Source organism: Mesoplodon densirostris, chromosome 9, assembly GCF_025265405.1.
Source record: "Mesoplodon densirostris isolate mMesDen1 chromosome 9, mMesDen1 primary haplotype, whole genome shotgun sequence".
NCBI lineage: Eukaryota > Metazoa > Chordata > Mammalia > Artiodactyla > Ziphiidae > Mesoplodon > Mesoplodon densirostris.
In genome coordinates this window covers 44,911,691-44,930,607 of record NC_082669.1, presented here as the reverse complement: position 1 = coordinate 44,930,607, position 18,917 = coordinate 44,911,691, and the positions used below count along the sequence as shown (strand labels likewise).

General features: G+C 36.4%; 1 protein-coding gene across 1 annotated transcript in view; it reads right to left on the bottom strand.

Annotated features, from left to right (window-relative positions):
* Positions 1–9,359: 9,359 nt before the first annotated feature.
* Positions 9,360–18,917, bottom strand: part of MEOX2 (mesenchyme homeobox 2) — a 63,826-nt gene continuing 54,268 nt past the window's right edge. The window contains exon 3 of the mRNA XM_060108051.1: positions 9,360–10,733. Coding sequence (XP_059964034.1) covers positions 10,509–10,733 — 225 coding nt within the window. The 3' untranslated portion in view covers positions 9,360–10,508. The remainder of the gene's footprint in view (positions 10,734–18,917) is intronic.

Here is an 18,917-nt window from a genome sequence, read left to right as displayed (position 1 = left end):
ATCCCATGGATGTAAGAAGCATCCCCAAAGCAAGTAAAGAAGATACTACCCTCCTAAGATCCAGAGCTGCACCCAAGGAAAACCAAAAGAAAGAAAGACAATTTCCCTGAGAGCTGGCGACAATTGGTGGGACCCTAGCCATAAACGGAGTGAAACCCACATTTCTGTTAAGCCATACTTTTGGGGCCCCCAACCTGACGGTTAAGCTGCCTGGACACACAAGAACCTGTGTGCCCCAGTCAGGCAGAAAGCCAAGTTCTTAGGACACAGAACAAGAAGCCAAACAAGAAGGCAATAGCTGTCCCTGGAGAGGATGGATCAACAACCAAAGAGTACCTGAAAGCAAATTTACAAGTCACAATTCAGAGATCTAACTCTTACACATGTTTTTTCCTGCCAATGTGAAAGAAAGGGGCAATATGAAATTTCACCTTCCTCTCTTACCCAGGGAACAAAAACAGACATCTGGGAGAGCATTGATAAAAATTCTTACCCTTTGCCGGCTTCTGTCAGTTTTCCCAAAATCCTTTCTACAGGCTCTAGAGCAAGTGGGGTGTCCCAGCAAATCTCTCCCTGGTCACCAGAAACTGTGGAGGAAGAAAAATAATTTCCCTCTATCCTTTATGGTGAACGTTTGGCTGAGGCCCCTTTTTCTTTAGAGCACCTGGTAAATGGATAAGCTAATCTAGGTTAAAAGTTCTCCACTGTGGCCACTGTAATTCAAGATGATCTTTGGTAAAGTTAACCCACTCGGGCAGTTTTTTTTGTTTGTTTTGTTTTTTTGCAGTAGACGGGCCTCTCACTGCCGTGGCCTCTCCTGCTGCGGAGCACAGGCTCCGGATGCGCAGGCCCAGCAGCCATGGCCCACGGACCAGCCACTCCGCAGCATGCGGGATCCTCCCGGACCGGGGCACGAACCCGCGTCCCCTGCAGCGGCAGGCGGACTCCCAACCACTGCGCCACCAGGGAAGCCCCGTGCAGTTTTAAAGCAAAATTTTACCCACCTGAAACCTCACACTGGACCCAGGCAGACCCAGCCCTATCCCAGACCCAGAAATGCTCAAAGTCTGAAAGCTCATGATGCAAAAGCTGCAGTGCTACAATCGGAGAGGGACTTACTCCCCACCTCCAAAGACAGCAAGAAAAGTGAACTGAAGGGGCTCGACAGGTACCTTCACCTGCTGGCTCATTGCTCCTGGGGCCGTTGGGGGGTCTCTTCAGTTCCCTCTTCCAACTCCAGGACTGTTAAAAGATAAACTGAGGCATATTAAATTTAAGCGTTTATTTGAGCAAAACTCAATTCCAATCTGAGCTCTGAGGACATGTGGGAAATGAAAAACCTTTATAGGCAGAAGGGAGCAGGAACAAGAAAGTTATACTGACAAAGAAGTGAGTTGGTTATTACAAAGTTACTTTCCTTTAGGTGATGGCAAAGATCTGTTACCTAATCGACAGATTACTTAACTAGTGCTGATCAGGTGATCCTTGAATGACTTAAGATTCATTTTCTGGGAGAGCCTAAACGTTAATTAAGTCTTGGTTTGATGACATGGGATTTAGCATAAGCAACTCAATTTGGGGCCTGTTGTCTTGTTTTTAACACACCTTAATGAACTAAATCCTGCTGTAATGCAGAGTTATCATGTAAAGGTAATTAGTTTCATTAATTAGACTGAGGTGGCTCTAATGCCGTGGCAGCCAATGTAAGGAAACCAAAATCTAAGCCTGTAAGTGCCTCAAGGACATGAAATTAAAATGCTAAGGACAACCGATTACAAACAGCCAACTAGGATTTAAGCTATAGCCAATCAATATTTTTCTTACTTTGCTTCCAAACTTTATCGACATAAGTCTCTCCTCAAGCTCCTGTCAGCAGAGTGCTCCTAACCACTTCTGGTTTGCTGCTGCCCAATCTGAATCACTTTTTGCTCAAACTCTTAAAAGTTTTAATATACCTCAGTTTATGTTTTAACAGCTCCAAATGACTTTTTATCATTTTTCTGGATTCTCCTTTGATACTTAAGCTTCCAGTTCTGTTCAAAACCCAGTGTCTGGCAGTAACAACTTTCCAAGTCTTATTTGATAATTCGAATCCATTGCAAGATGAGAAACGGTGACAGAGAAGAATAAATCTGAGTCCGTATTGGATCTATTCCTTTAGCTCTAACCCTTGTGCTCTGTTGCCTGTGCTTGGTCACGCTGGCTCTGCACCTTTCTAAGAGTATTGCCTATTGCCAGAAATATGCAAGATAGCCCATTCTCAAGGCTCTGACCTTTATAAAAAGTTGCAGAACAGAAAATAACAATTGTCTTGTTGGAGGTTTACAGGAACATTGTGAGCAGACCTACATGGACAGCTGCCAGAACAAAGGATTCCTGCACCAAGAAATTTGTTAACAACCAGTCACGGTGCTCCTGCACTGCCTTTTTGTATAAAAGAAGCCTGAATTCTGACTCGGGTAGATGGTTCTTTGGGACATTTATCCACCATCGTCTTGGTCTGCTGGCTTTCTGAATAAAGTTGCTGTTCCTTGCCCCACTAACTAGTCTATTTAGTGGCCTGTCCTGTGGCGAGCAGTACGAGCTTGGACTCGGTAACAAAACAAGGTAACAGAGCTAACTGGAATTGGATATAAGAATAAGCTTCCAGGGGCCTCCCTGGTGGCGCAAGTGGTTGGGAGTCCGCCTGCCGATGCAGGGGATACGGGTTCGTGCCCCGGTCTGGGAGGATCCCATATGCCGCGGAGCGGCTGGGCCCGTGAGCCATGGCCGCTGGGCCTGCGCATCCGGAGCCTGTGCTCCGCAACGGGAGAGGCCACAACAGTGAGAGGCCCACATACCGCAAAAAGAAAAAAAAAAAAAAAAAGAATAAGCTTCCTGCTTTAAGTCTCTTGGCTTTAACAGACCCACTAGATTCATGGTAAAGGAGGGACCTTTTAAACTTCCTGTTTGTAGGTCTGTTTGCCTTGGCTACAGTGGCTGAAATTTTAGCTGAGATCAAGTGGTATGTAAGTTACAATATTTTGCTATGATGGTGACATTTCCTTTGCGATTAGATGGGCTAATAAGGGAAATCCTTCTACCTAATATGCTTGTTTTATGAAGAGACTATTTTTGGAGTGGTCAAAACACAGGCTTTGGGGTTCAACAAATTTGACTATAAGCCCCACTTAGTGGTGTGTGGGTTTAGGTAAGATGCTTTAACTTGCTAAGCTTCAATTATCTCATTTGTAGCCTAGAACAATACTGGACTCTTATAGAGCTGCTGTAAGGATTAAACGGTATAACGCGTTAAACATATCGCGGATAGGAAAGGTCACACACCATAAGCATTAACGAAGTTAGAGTTTATAATGATGATGACTTTTTACTGGAGAAGACACATCTATACTCATACTTTAAAATTTGTCTGAGAGGTTTTTCTATCTTGCATTATACGAATTAGCACAGTAGCAGGTGAGTGTGTCATCATGAATCTGTAGTATAATAACTGTGATAGCCTATAATAATTCTATTTAATTAATAATTTTAAGGAAAATAAATTGGTTATTTTGCCCTGCAGAGGGCTAAAAAAGACTCCATTGAGTCTATTTATTCCAATAATAAAATGGGTTCCATTTAATAACTATGAAAAACTAATTCTAACTAATTTTACAAAATTAATTAATTTATTTTGTAATCGGTAGTCATACTTTTCAGTTCCTCCTTCATGTAATTTTCAGAAAAAACTATAATTGGAAAGATATTTTAGTGAGGAAATACATAACTTTGATGTAGCCTATATCCTTGATTTAAAGTAAAGCTTTATTCCATTGTTGATGGTGGAAGTAGTTTGAAAGTTTTACAGCTTTGCTATGCAATCTGACCTTTACAACACCCCAAAAATGGAATGCTTACATGCCATGCTTAAATTCCATTTTACAATATGGTAATGCCATTCTTTTTCAGCATAGCATAGTCATTTTAGACCACTGTAAGCTTGGCACCTGATTTCACTTTAACAGCACCTGCCCAGAGTACAATTAGCAGTCCATTTTTAAAGAAGGATTTCCATACTGCACAGATGGCATTCCTCATACCAGACAAGCAATGATGTATGTTTGGAAACCAGCCAAACTGTCTGCAAAAAAAATTGTGAGAATTTCAAGACAGGCACCTGAGCAGAAGGAAAATTTTCCCTTTTCTCTCCAACTATAAATGAACATCTGTTAAAGCCTATTCTCCTTAACTTTTCTTTCTATTTATTCCCATCCGACTTGGTATATTATTAGTACAATTTCAAAGACTATAACCAAACTTTTGCTTTGGCTTGTGACACCCATGTACTGCCCATTAAGAAAACGTTCCAGAGCTACATTTTACAACGAATTTGGATCTACAGGTATATCTTTGAATGGATGTCATGTCATTTCACTCATGAATTAATTCAACAAATATTTATTGCTTGCTACAACTGAAACCATGCCCCACGGACTTAACAGAAGCTGACGGCTAACGGGAACTCCTGAGCTTGTCCTGAAGAGCAACAGATATGGGAACAGCTTGTCAAAACCCCTCTGCTTGTAAAGGGCCTTCACTGATTAAGTTGGCGATATTTTTCCTTTTCCTTTTCCTCTCTTTCATTGCCTACCTTCCCAGCTTCAAGTAGCCCAGTTGTTTTACAGGAACTTGGAGTCAGCTCTTGTCCAGTGCGAGCCGGCTAAGGCCGGTTGGGACCACCGACCCTAAAACTGGACCTGTGCAGATGAATGGCCTTTTGAAGTCAGAAGACTGGAAAATTCCACCCTCAGATCCTTCTAAGCCATCGGTCCCCAACCTTTTTGGCACCAGGGACCGGTTTCGTGGAAGAAAATTTTTCCACAGACGGGTGGGGGAGGGGTGGTCAGGCGGTAATGGGAGCGCTGGGGAGCGCTGGGGAGCTGCAGATGAAGCTTCCCTGGCTCACCTGCTGCCCACCTCCTGCTGCGCAGCCGGTTCCTCAAAGGCCGTGGACCGGTAGCGCTCAGCGGCCTCCGGGTTGGGGACCCGTGTTCTAAGCGCCTCCATTTTGAATATGCAGCTGCAATTACGCAGATACGGAAAACGCCTGCGCAGATTACCTCACCTTTTCCCGCTTCCAATCACCTTTCGCCAGCTTAGGACCACCAGGCGCAGCCCATAAATAACCCAGCCCCCTTGCCTCCGCTGAGGTGGATATAAAACTTGTTCTCTGTTTCCTTGCTTGGCTGCCTTGTGAATAAACTCTTTCTTGGTTGCAAACCTTAGCTTCTCAGCGTTTGGCTCGCCGCTCACAGGGCAAAGGAACTTGCTTCAGTAATATAACCTTTCAAGCACAGGATCGATGTTTATAATTGCGCAAATCATGCGTTGTTCACCGCCAGGGCATGTCATTTACTTCACAATTACCGTGCAGTTTTACAACGCACACTCTGCTCACTGAGCATTGGCATTCTGATATTTTGAGGCAGGAGTGCCCTTTTCTAATTCCCACAAATTCAGGATATGGGCTGGTGGTCGGGCTTCCAAGGACAGTTCAACGTACTAGAGACAGAGTAATGAGCCCAATACACAAAGTCCTTGCTCCCAGAAAGTCTGCAATCAATAAGGGGAAAAACATCAGTAGATACCTACCTAACAGCTAAAAAGGAAAAAACAATACTACTTAAAGGGGTAGAATGTGACAGGTGGTGCCGTTTTATTTAAGATCAGGGATTGCCTATATAAGAAAGTGGAAGCCTAAAGGAAACGAGGGAGTAAGTCCGAGACTTATGTGGTGGAAGAACATTCCAGGCAGAGGGGTTGGGGAATGCGAGGCCTGAATGAGAGAGGCATGAACTCAGCGTGGTCAAGGGTAGGCAGGAAGCCAAGAGTGGTTGGAGCTGAGGCCGTGCAGAAAAAGCATTGGCAGACAAGTCAGCAGTTTGTGGCCAGATTTGACTGTCTTGAGGCCCAGGTGAAGGTTTTGGTTTTTATTCTGAGCCACTGGAGTATTGTACGCAAAGGAGGGACATGATCTGATTTGCCTTTTAAAAACATCTACAAATGTTACATTATGGACTACAGCTTTCACTTGAAATTTTACATTTGCAAGAGACACCATGAACCACTTATTAATCTGGTTTGCATTTTAAAGGGACCACTCTGGCTGCAGTGTGGAGAACTGATTATAGCAGAAGAGGAATGGAAATGAGGAGGACAACTATTTTCATGTGTTAGATTTCCCTAAGTAGTTTGTAAGTGGCTTTAGCATAGGACCACTGCATTCTTCTGTCCTTCTGCCCAGAGAACCACCTAGAATTTCAAATGCTGTTTGGAAAAGAGTAACTGTTTCATAAGCATAGGTAGGTGTGTAAATTGGTATTTTTAGGCGGGAAATCGGCAATGTGTGCAAACATTCCTAGCAATGAGCAAAGCTCCTTATCCCAAATAATCTACTTCCTATAAAAATCCCTTCATGGGAAAAATTAGATTTTGCAAAGAGGAATGTAAAAAGAAGTTCATTTCAATATTGTTTAGGGAAAATTTGGGGGAGGGGGAGTAAATATTCACTAATAAAGGATTTATTCAGTATTGCATACTACATCCACATAAGGGAATACTATTTAGGTATTAAATATGCTTATATTATTAAAACCAAAACAAAACAAAACAAACAGCTTACAGAGCAGCATGTATGCTATGTTTCAACTATTACTCAAAATATACATTTTTACTGAAAAATATTTTCTAAAATTTTGTGTAATGTAAATAAAAAGTTCCTGTTACCCATATATATTCCAAGAACACACAGACAGCATCTCTCCTAAGAAAACATCTACACATAATTTGAATATTGCCAACAAGTAAGCCTAAATCTAATTAAAGAGGCTTGCACAATTTCTATGTCAATAGTACATTTTAGTAATCAGGGTAACAGTAAAGATGCTGATAGAGTCTTCACGAGGCTACCAGATAAGAGTATAGTCACGATTAAGCACCTTTTCATTTAATCAATCTGACTTGTGGTCTGTTGTCAGACTGAACATTCTAATAAGACAAAGTCTCCTTATAAATGTTCTGACTCTAACCTCATGAGTGGTATGACATTCAGTAAGTATTTCATTTTAGATACAATTGATAGATCTTGTCCATCATCATTCTTTGACATCAGCTAAAATTGCATCTTTCCACAGAGTCAAAATTTGCCAAAACTCGTGGTGGTCCGAGAGGCAAATTCAAAAAGAATATCTAATGAATTCTTCTAAAAGAAGTTGATTTGATGCTACTTTTATCAAATTTCTAATGTCATGAGTTACTTTATCTTTTTCTATTGAACAATTGAAGAAGTCTTTTTCATTTTTATCATTTTAGATAAAATGTTCTCTGTCCACTTTTTCAATGTTTTTAAACACTGAAACATTCTCTTACACTTTACAGGCTTGATGTCATGAAAAATGACTATACCCCAGTGTTGGCAAATCCAAAGAAAATTGAACTTTGCCCTAAAGAAAGTGAAAGCCAAGCAAATAATTTACCTAGGATTAGTAGTCTGGCTTTAAACGTATAGTGTGGGTCTAACATTTCATCAAACTGAGCAAGTAATGATATATTTTTTAAGTTAACATGTGTACTAAATATGAAAAGATACCATGGCAAGCCAGGATCCCAGTGTAGAATCAAAACAAATAAAGTTCTTTTAGATTTTGTCATTTCTGGAGTAAATTAAACCCGATAGTACGTGAGAATATCTGAAGTTTCCTTATGGGATTTTAATTCTAGAAGGATGTTGAGTCACTGTCTAGCAAACTTAAGCACCACTTTTAAGATAAGAGAATACAAAAATACTCCAAAAAGACAGTAAGTTCTTCCAATTAAAATTAACCTAGCCTGCTTATTTATCTGTCAGTGTGTCATCATTTTGCTAATGTGTTCCAGCATCTTATATGGTGGATCACTTTAATCCACTGTGAATAAAATGATGCCTCCTTTTGGTCAGCCAGTGGCCTATTCTGCCTAGTGATTCCTAACGTTCTCCAGAGTCAAATTTCATTACATCATTTTAGAATAGCTTATGATTCTCTAATAAAGGGATGGTCCACAATACAAATGCTTCACATTTCCTAAATGTCATATCTATTCAGAATCACTTTTTCCTACTTCATTTATCATGCTTAGTGGTAATTCTCATATCTTTCTATTTGGCCACAGCCCTTAGCTCTCCATTTTAGCTGCTTTTCAGCTGTCCTTTCCTCTTATTACTGGAGATTATTTTCCTGCTGAAATGAAATATTCTCCACTTTGTCCCTATAGAACTCAATTGGATTTTTATCTTCCCACTTCTCTAATCGGTCAAGATGTTTTGAATTTAAATCCAAAGTAAGAAAGTCAGTCTACCCAAGTAGATGTCATCAGTACAAATATACTTTGTATTCATTCAAGTAATTGACAGAAGAGTATCTGTTTTATGCCTGGAAGATGTTAATCTGAATTGCCTCCCCCCAAAAGTTAATTTGAAATATTGCTAACTGCCGTGATAAAATTTATTACACAAAGGGAAAAATGTGATATGAACAATCTAAATATTCTATTTCTTGAATATTCTGTATATATCATGCTAGACTAAGCAAATTAAAATTAACCAAATCTATTTTTTTGTCAGTCTCACCATTCTAAAGCAAATGAAATCCAATAATGAGGTTTTTGGAAATTCTTACGGATTAGTGTTCTTTATTTTTATTTCTAATTAATTAGGGGATGGGGGAACTGCTGGATATTTCGAAATATTTTTGGTTAAAATATGGGACACAAGAAAAACAGTGTTATAAAGTTATTAAGTAGGATGTAGATATCCAATGTATGTGCGATCATGCATGATACAAAGTACATTAACATAATGATTGACTTCTTATATTGGTAATGTCCACTAGGACTAAGAATTCTGATTAGCTTATTTAGCTTATTTTCACATCAACAACTCTGGATATTTTTATAGAAACAATCATTGGATAATTCATCTCTATTTATACATAACCTTAAAAACGTATGACTGTGTTGTTTCTCACATTGTGGTGAATAATATTACTTTTGTCTTTGATTTCATAAAACATACAAAGAAATCTATTTGGCATATTCTTCAAATCAGGGAAATGGCTTACCACATGCCTATTTTCAGATGGTTTTTTATTACACAAGGATTTTTTTCAGTAATAAAAAAGTTCAGAAATAAAAAAAATGTAGATGATTCACTAATTATGATCATCTGGATTTACACAAGTGCAGACGAATTGGCACTTCAGCATTATCATGAAAACCTGTAAACATTTAGGAAATCACTGTAGGGAGACCAAAATTATTTACAAAGGATCATTTATTAAACACTTTTTTAACAAAATACAAAGATTGTTGTTCTGCATGAATACATCATATATGAAAAAATAATGTGTTTTTACTGAATTTAATTTGAAAACATTCAGAATTTTACATTCTACCAACTTGAGCAATCAATTTTGTTTTGCAACTTGTCTAACACCATGGCCAATCAGGAGGGGAACCCTTTTTCTTGTTAATTAAATCATATTCACAACAGCTAACATTTTATAGAAATAAAATCAGACAATGTCTGTCATACAAAGCTCTTTCTGCAAGTAACTGATTTGCCTATGATCCTAAATTTTTTTCCAAGCTAGAAGATAGGAAGAATTGAGGAGCTAGGTAAGTTTTATAATAATGTATTAGCAGCAGTTGATAGAAAATGCAACATAAGATTTGTTTTGTCTGTGGTACAAGAATATGTCCTATCAGACTCTAATGTATTTTTCTCTACTCAAAAAATAAGTAAGCATGTGCTGATTGTTTCTGGGATGACAAAATGTATAAAAAGACAAGAAGCTGGTTCTGGTTGTCATCGTGAGTGCCTATTTTCATCAGCTAATACGAATGCATTACTAAACTTAGTGAAGACAGTAAAATGACTTAAGGGTAATATATACAGAGTTAAAATACATTTTTTAATCCACTTAAGAGTGATTTCAGGCACTGTGGCTGTTCAGGATAAAATGTCTCATGGTTTATTCTTGATAGTAGTGTAACTGTCAGTGCAAGCAAGAGCAAATACCTGCCCACTGTCACACACATGACCTCGGACATCTGGAATGTTCAGAGCAAATTCACCTTCTGCATCTTCACTCTGGAGGCACCTTCAATGCACATGTCTCATAGTTTGCTTTGATAGCAATTTAATTTTCAGTGCAAGCAAAAGCAAACACAAAGCTGCTCACTGTCATACACACGACCAACACATCTGTAATATTCAAAGCAAGTTCACCTCCATCTTCACTGTAGAAGAATCTTTAATAAGTGGTACTTAGTGTAAACCCTCTATATATCATGAGAAACAGACTCGAGATGCCTGAATTTAATAATATTAAAAATCATGGTCCTAGTCATCTCTCTGTGTAAACGATGTTTGAAGAAGGCTTGCCATCACAACATTTCTTTCCTGAGAATGGAGCTGATCCCCTCTGTGTATATCATAAGTGTGCATGCTCTGAGCTGTGGTCACTGTCGTGGCTGTCTTCATTCGCTAGAGAGTCCCCTGTTTGTTGGAGAGTGGCTGCACCGATTCCCGAAAGCTCTGAAGGGAGAAGTGTTCCTTTTTTCACATTCACCAGTTCCTTTTCTCGAGCAGCAGCTCCTTGCTGTCCTCCTTTTACTCTCTTCCACTTCATTCGCCTGTTCTGGAACCAGACTTTCACCTTTAACGAAGAAAGGGAGCAAACAAAAGAAAGCACGAAAGAAAGTTAAATGGACCATTTTTTTCGTCCTTTTTGGTCATCAGTGAAAAAAATAGCTTTTCAAAGACTTATACACACTATGAAAGAGTGAATATGAAAATAAATCAACATTGAATGTAATCATGTCCCATGTTCCTGAGAATAATTTTAAAACTTTCAGAAGGTACCAAGTACTATATTTCACATTTTATGACATACAGTATAAAAAATAGATGGGAAAATACTCTATCATTTTAGGCTGTTCAAAGGTATTTAGCTTTATAAAGAGTTTCTGTGAATTAGAACTAACATTTAATAATTGTCTGGGTCAAACAACAGCCCTCCTCCTGCCCCGGGCTGTCAATTCCTGAGCCCATTTAAAAAATGCTCAGGGAGCTACTGATGAAGCTACATCTGGAAGGTCATTCTGTGCCACTGCAGTCCACGGCTGCGTTCCCAAAGCTTTACTTGACCATTCCACCTCAGAGTGAGTCCATCTTCTTTTGAACTATGCTTTTTTTTCTGCCCTTAGTACTTTTATTTTACTTTACATGTATGTGATTCCAATGATTTCCTCAAAACAAGATCGAGATCCGAAATTTTCACTGATACTTGTTAATTGCTAATACTGAGATTGTATATTATGGTAGTCTCATCAGCTTTGTAGAGACATGCATTAAATGACCATCCATGACCACAACCATAATAACAATGGCATCATTTCATTTTCTTGTTTAGGAGGAACTCACTTCCTTTCCTGCTGCACTTCTCATCACTGTATATTCTTATTAGGCTAACTATTCCTTTTACATTGCATTTCTCTGTCTACCCCACTCAAAGTTACCACAAGCCTGACTTTTGTGTTTATCATTCCCAAGCCCTTATTTGAAACAAAGATATAAACAGAGACAACAGCTTTTTTCACTACATGTGACCCTAAAGAGTACTAATTTCGTCTGTCTTTTAGATTTATCAAAATGGAATGTTTTTAACTATAGCCTTCTTGCCTTATCCATGTTGATTCAAGGGACTGCATTCATTCATTTTTCATGACTGTATACGATTTCATTGTGTGAATATATCACAGTGTACCCATTCTTCTGTTCATGGACACTTGAAAAACTTGTTTTTTTCCATTATAAATGATGCTGTTATAAATATTCTTGCATTTGTGTTGTGCTAAACATGTGATAGAACTTCTCTGAGTATACATCCAGGAGTTGCCATCATACACAGGGTGTATGAATGTTGAATTTAACATGATAATACAGATAAATTATTTTCCAAAGCTTCATCAATTTAACCACCCACAGTCCGGGGTGTAAGAGTTCTTATCAGTCCACATCTTTGTCAATATTTGGAGTTATCAGTCAGTTTTTTCCAATATAATGACTATAAATGTTATCGCACCATGTTCTTAGTTTGCATTTCCTGATTACTATAAAATACAGCATCTTTAAGTGTTTATGGCCCAGTTGTATCTCTTCTTTTGTGAAATGCCTCCACATCTTTGGGTTGCACTGAGTTGTTTTTGGATTTAATTTCATTCCTTATGGACTCTTAAAATATGTTCTGAATGCTAATTTAATGCTTTGTGGTTATATGGCTGTTACTATAGTCTCTCAATTTATAGTGTGTCCATTTCCTTTCCTTAGAGTATCTTTTGATGATCAGAAACTCTAAAATTTATTATATTCAAATTTATCAATTGTTTCTCTTATGGCTATCTTTTTCATGTCGTCTCTAAAAATCTTCTTTCTTCTGAGACCATTAAGATATTCTTCTTTGCCTTCTAAAAGTTTTAAGGCTTGCATTTCAAATTGAAGTGCTCAATCCATGACGTACTGATTTTAGCATATACTGCAAAGAAAGTTTCTAAATTTACTTTATTCCACATGTATAATAAGTTATTCCAAGACCATTTAATGAATAGTCCACCCTTTTTCCAGAAATTATTGTTTTCAACTTTGTTATACATCAAGTTTCCATTTACACATAGCTTTATTGATGCACTCATTTGTTATATCCTTTTGACAAAACCGCAGTCTTATTATAATTTCATAGTAAGTCTTTATATCTGGCAGAGATAGTTCTGTTTTATTCTACTCCAGGAATATTTTGAATATTCTCCATTTTCATTTTAGAAACAATCTCAATTTCTGTAAATGCAGAGTGCTAAAGAGAAAGTAAAGAGAAACATATTACATTTCTAAAGATGTACTTATTTTAGTGGTCTTCAAATCACAATACTCCATCAAAATTTGTACAGTTTTCTCAGCTGCTGGCACCAAAAAATATTTAAACCAAGTCATTTCTCAACTCTGGATTTTCATTGTTCTATCAGACCATAATTAAAATCTTGTATCATACATTATCCATACATATATTAATCCATTTACAATCAAAAATAAGAAAATGTAGGAAAAGATTGCTTAGAAACGCAGAATATGTAGTAAAATAGACTGATTAAAAACAAGCTGATTGGTGGGTTTTTTTTTTTTTTTTTGGTTTTTTTTTTTTGCGGTACACAGGCCTCTCACTGTTGTGACCTCTCCCGTTGTGGAGCACAGGCTCCGGACGCGCAGGCTCAGCGGCCATGGCTCACAGGCCCAGCCGCTCCGCGGCATGTGGGATCTTCCCGGACCGGGGCACGAACCCGTGTCCCCTGCATCAGCAGGTGGACTCTCAAGCACTGCGCCACCAGGGAAGCCCTGGTGTTCTTATATTATTCTTACTTAATAGCCAAATGACAAGCTGTGATTTTTAATCATATATCTACTTGGCGCTAAGCCCCTATACTGATAGGTGCTATATATGCATTTTTCAAATACTCAAAATTTTTTCTATATGATTCTTATTTTATAGATGAGGCAGTTGAGACTCAAAGGTTAAGTGACTTGTCTAAGAGTACACAAATGCGAAAATGTGGTGCCAGAATTTAAACCTGGTGGTTTGTTTGGCTCCAAATTGATTTTTTTTTTTTTTTGGTTTTGTTCCTATTATATTTCAAACTCCTGCTTTTTAAGCCTTGAGGTTAGAAAAGTAAAGAATATAAAGTATGTGAACTCCATCCATATGATTACTATCATTCAGGTAATTCTCCTACTCAATATAATTAGGTTTGTAAATATGACACTATTTTCCTGTACTGTAATTTGGGTAATTATACTACTCAATTTAATTACCTTTGCAAGTTTGACATTGCATGTTTCATTAGATCTTTTCCACATGAGTTGAGCTCTACTCCTGGCTTCACTTCTGAGTTTCTGTGTGAATTTGAGAAAATTATACTTCTCTCTGCCTCAATTTTCATATTTGTAATATTGGAATAATGAGCCTTTCAAGATTCTCCATAGGGACATTTTCTCCATGGACAATTCCAGATGGAAGAAACACATCATCATCATTGTCACCAAAGAGTGAAATATCCAGCCAAAATAATCTTGGCAGAAAATGGGAGGAATAGATTTCTTTAAATCTATACTTATTTCCTTTTCTGGGAGGAGGGGTGCATTAATTCTATAATACCAGTATAAAACCTGTTATGTGCAATTCTAAATGAGAAAAATGTAAGAATATGGTATTGATTTTAGAAACAGTATAGGTTATTTTGTGTTGTTTCCTATGTCTACCATGTGAAATTTTGCCATTTCATTTTCTTAAACAGACAAATGAAATACTTCAGAGTTTTCAATAGTAGCTATGTAACAATACATATATATGGATATATAGATATATGCATGTATATGTGAGAGCATTTGATGATTATATAATAAATTTAAAAATTCTAATACCTTTAGGTATCTTCTTGAGGTATTTCTTGAAATACCTTGAGGTATTTTCTTATTTCAAGCTACATATTTGATACAGGAACTCCATGAATTTAGTAATGGAACAAAACACAGAAACAGATGCATGATGAGTACACCATATAAAAATGGGAAGGAAGAGTAGAGAACTTCAAAAGTCAGTGTGTCCAGTTGTATTTTCAAATACACTATAAAATATTGGGATGAATTGAAATAAGGAGAGGAAGATTTTGGGGAAAAGCATATGTTTTTCTACAACCATCACAGTATTAAAAACAAATCTATAAAAGTAATTCCAGATTATGTCAATATTGCCATTAGAATAATAACTCCATGGTTTTATAAATAAAGAAACTTTATAGTTTAATTTATTATCACTTAATAATCCAGCTTCGTTGGCTGGATTGAAAAAATACTTTTGTAAGATAGCTAAAGAATAATCATTCAAATGCTTGACAATTTTTAAAATATGCAAATCATTTTGATTAAAATTTGCAAGTGTGTTTCATATAATAATCTGTACTTATAAACTAAGTAGAGTAAAACTAATCTTGTGTTTCCTTGGTGACTTGGAATCTCTAGTCATTCATTCATACACTCAATATTACTGAATGTTTAGTAACAGGTAAGAGGGGTTAGATTGAGGAATGTGTACAAATAAATAAGAAATAGTTCCTGCCCTCAAGGGCAGTTTACTGACTGTATATGAGGCCTTTGGCATATACTGAGGTGAGTAAAGATTAGCTTCACCTTTTACAGAATATCCTTAAACTGCTTGTTGTTGTAGTTGGTGTCATTGCTAATCCCCTAATAAGAGGTTCCCTCAATGGTCCATGAGATGGCATGAACTCTACCCCTACATTCAATGTCCCACACTGTTTTGCTGCCACACAATTATTATAGCAAATGATTTCTTTCCTCTGGGAGTCTCATGCTCTTGTTGTTACTGGCATCCTGTGTGTCTCTGAATTTTTTGTTCTAGTAACCTAGGGTGGTACCTTAGGTGCTAGGAAATTGGATCATCAAATATTTTGCATACAACTAAAACAAATCTGTCCATCTTGGAGTATGATATATAAATTTTGTGAACTTTTATTATTTTATTTGGGCTTAAAGTCAATTTATCTCCTATCAGCAATTTCTCTGGAAATGCTGGTTAACGGTTTTTTTTTGTTTTGTTTTGTTTTAGTATTTCCTTTTTTAAAGATTGGATCTAGGGTAAGATTCCATATGAAGTATGTTTTGTTACATAGTATGATTAATAATTCAGATAAAAATAAATTATTTTTCCACAAGAATCTGAGTAATGAAAAAATACCATTGTTCATGAAACCAAAGCAATATGAACCAAACTTATAGGCTCTTAATATTTCTGCATGAAGGTAGTATTTTTCAACAAAATCTTCAAAATAAAAAAATAACAAAGGAAATAATAGCCTGCAGTATTAGTAGTAAATATTTAAAGTGCTCAGTTATAAACCTTACTTTTCAGAACATCTGATTATTACGAAGCCTCACTTTTTAATCCCCTAGTTTACAAGTATTTAGTATTCACATTGCCTGGATAATCAAACTACTATTTAAATAAATAGGAAAACATTTATTCACATCTTGACTCTCGTTACTGAAGAAAGCAGCTAAGAGAATCTTACTGTAGTTAATTTGTTTAAATGATATTTCAGAATCTAGAAATCTAATTTTTCTCTTTAATAAAAATACTGTAACTGAGAACCATTGTTACTATATGCTAAACATTCATTTTATCTCTTTAATTTATTTAGTCATTCACATATGGCCTTCTATGTATAAGTTCATAATACCTGTCCTTGAGGGTTCACAATATATCAGGAGAACACAAATGAAATATGTAGTTGTATTGTCATACAATTTTCTAAAATGGCCAGAGGCAAACTGGTTGATAGAAAGTAGAATCTATATAATGCTATAACCCATATTTATAGACTACCATAAATGTGTCTTTTGAAGAAGCAATCATAACACATAACATCTGGATGAAAACTAAATATTTCAGTGACATACCTAGATGTCTCTAAACATCTGGAGTTTGTAGATTTAATATTTCAACTGTTTCTATTTGTATATGAACACTTGAAATACTGTAAACACTAACAAATATTTATTCACATCTTTAACATGTGAAAACATGCAAAGGAGTAATTGTGTGAACATAATTTTATCACAGGTGTGATTAAATTTGATCATAGGTGTGATTAAATTTGATCATGGCGGCTGATCTAGTAAACCTACTGTATCAATAAATGGATCCCAGTAAGACTTATCCAAGTAATTCAGTGGCAAAGTCAGCGGTTAAACTGAAGAATTAGAACCAGAATGCTCTATAAGGTAAGGATGAAAAATGGAGGAAAAGAAAGCTTCTTTACTCTTCCTGTCTGAATAGATTTATATCTGATTAACAGAAGGAATCCCTCGGCTATTTCCAAGAAGCACGTGGGAGCTACCGGTTGACTGCTGTTTCTATAGCAGTGCAACACGGGGTTGGGACGTGGTGTGTGTATGTGTGTGTGTGTGTGTGTGTGTGTGTGTGTGTGTGTGTGTGTGTGTGTGTGTGTGTTGTGGGGTGAAGGGGGTTAGGACATATTCCATGACTAAAGCCTGAATCCCTGCGTAGAGGACTGCCACTCACCTTTCTCCTCTATTTTAACACAACGCTTAAGACCAGGAAATCATTTTCTGGTCTCTATAATTTTCAAAGTCTCTTTTTTTCTTTTTGTACTTAGAATGCTTGAGAACCAGGCTCACTAAAAAAAAATGTAGTCATAAAACATTTACTGTTTCACATGTCTTTGAACAAACTGAATACGCATTAGCCATTGGCAGCCGTGGGCAAATAACATGTTGAACAAGAAATAAACTCTTTCCTAGGCAACAAATGAAATTCTCCATTATAAATGGTAATGCAATGGGTACTATTACAAGCCAATCATATGTATTATATTCTCCTTAACAAAAATGCAGCCAGAGTAATCATTCACATGATGAGCAAAATTCTTAGAGGACTGACCACTTTTAAATTTGACCCTTTAGAAATGTCATAGTAGTAGTAAATGCTAACAATTATACCTTTTGTCATACCTGATGAAATTCAATTCAAATGACCTACTTCATTAATATTAATTTACAGTGAAAATTCACTACACTAATTCTATACAAGATTTAAAAAAAACAGATACATCTTTTAGTTATTCTAAGTGAAATATTGTTTAGCTCAGTATATCATGAGTAAATGACTTCAGCAAATCTGAGTGGAAATATCAAAACTAAATAAGGCATTTTTCTCCATTACTGTGTTAACAAATTCCTGAATAGCAATTCTTGAATACATGGAAATTGTGTATTCTGACCCACAGCTGGTATTTATCTTGTTTAAACTACTAAGATCAACTAGAATGATGACCTTTGCTCGCAACATCTTGCCTAATCTCTGGGATAATGTTTAACAATAGTTAGCAATATATCACAATCAGTATATACAATTTTAAGAAATGAACTTTATCCTAGCCACTGTCTAATTAAGTGAAATCTATCAAATGTAAATATTTGATTGAAACACAGAAACTCACCATTCTTATATGAGCAGAATATTGGCAATTCTTATGATTCAATCTAATTAAATATTCAGATTATTTCTTGACAACTAATTTCAATATCAGAATACATGTGAACTTTCACCACACTTTTATTAGATTTTGGGACTGTCTCCAAAATTATTCTAAGAACTTATAATGGCAATTATTACTATCATATGAATATACACTGACCACAAAAGTATTCAGTAATTTCAATAACTGGGAAAATTTCAAAAACTTGAAAAAAAACTGTTCAGCATAAGAATTAGAAGTGATAAAGAGAAATGAAGTTAAAATCCATCCTAAGTTAAATATGTCTCAGGTTTTCATGAGGAGTCATGGAAATAGGGAGTTAATTGGTAGAAAGTCTTTTATAGCCAAATTCTCTAGAAATTGTCCATTATTAGATCTGTATTTACTATTTTATAGATGTCATAGAACATATGCAATGCTCTATATACATTATTAGATAACAGAACATCTCTTTAAAGTTGAAGATATCAACATAAAACTTGAACCGGCTTCTCAAAATTTCCAGAAGCTTCTTAGTTTTAGAATTCATTTTAAATTACATGAAAAAAACTTACATGATCGCAAGGATACTGTGGAAAAGGAGTAATCTTTCATTACAGAAGATTTTTTCTTTAACATTACAGTTTAAATGATGATCTGTGTTGCAACACATATGTTTCAGAATGTTACTGTCGATTTATTGATTAAATATAAGTTAATTACTTGTTTCCTTATTG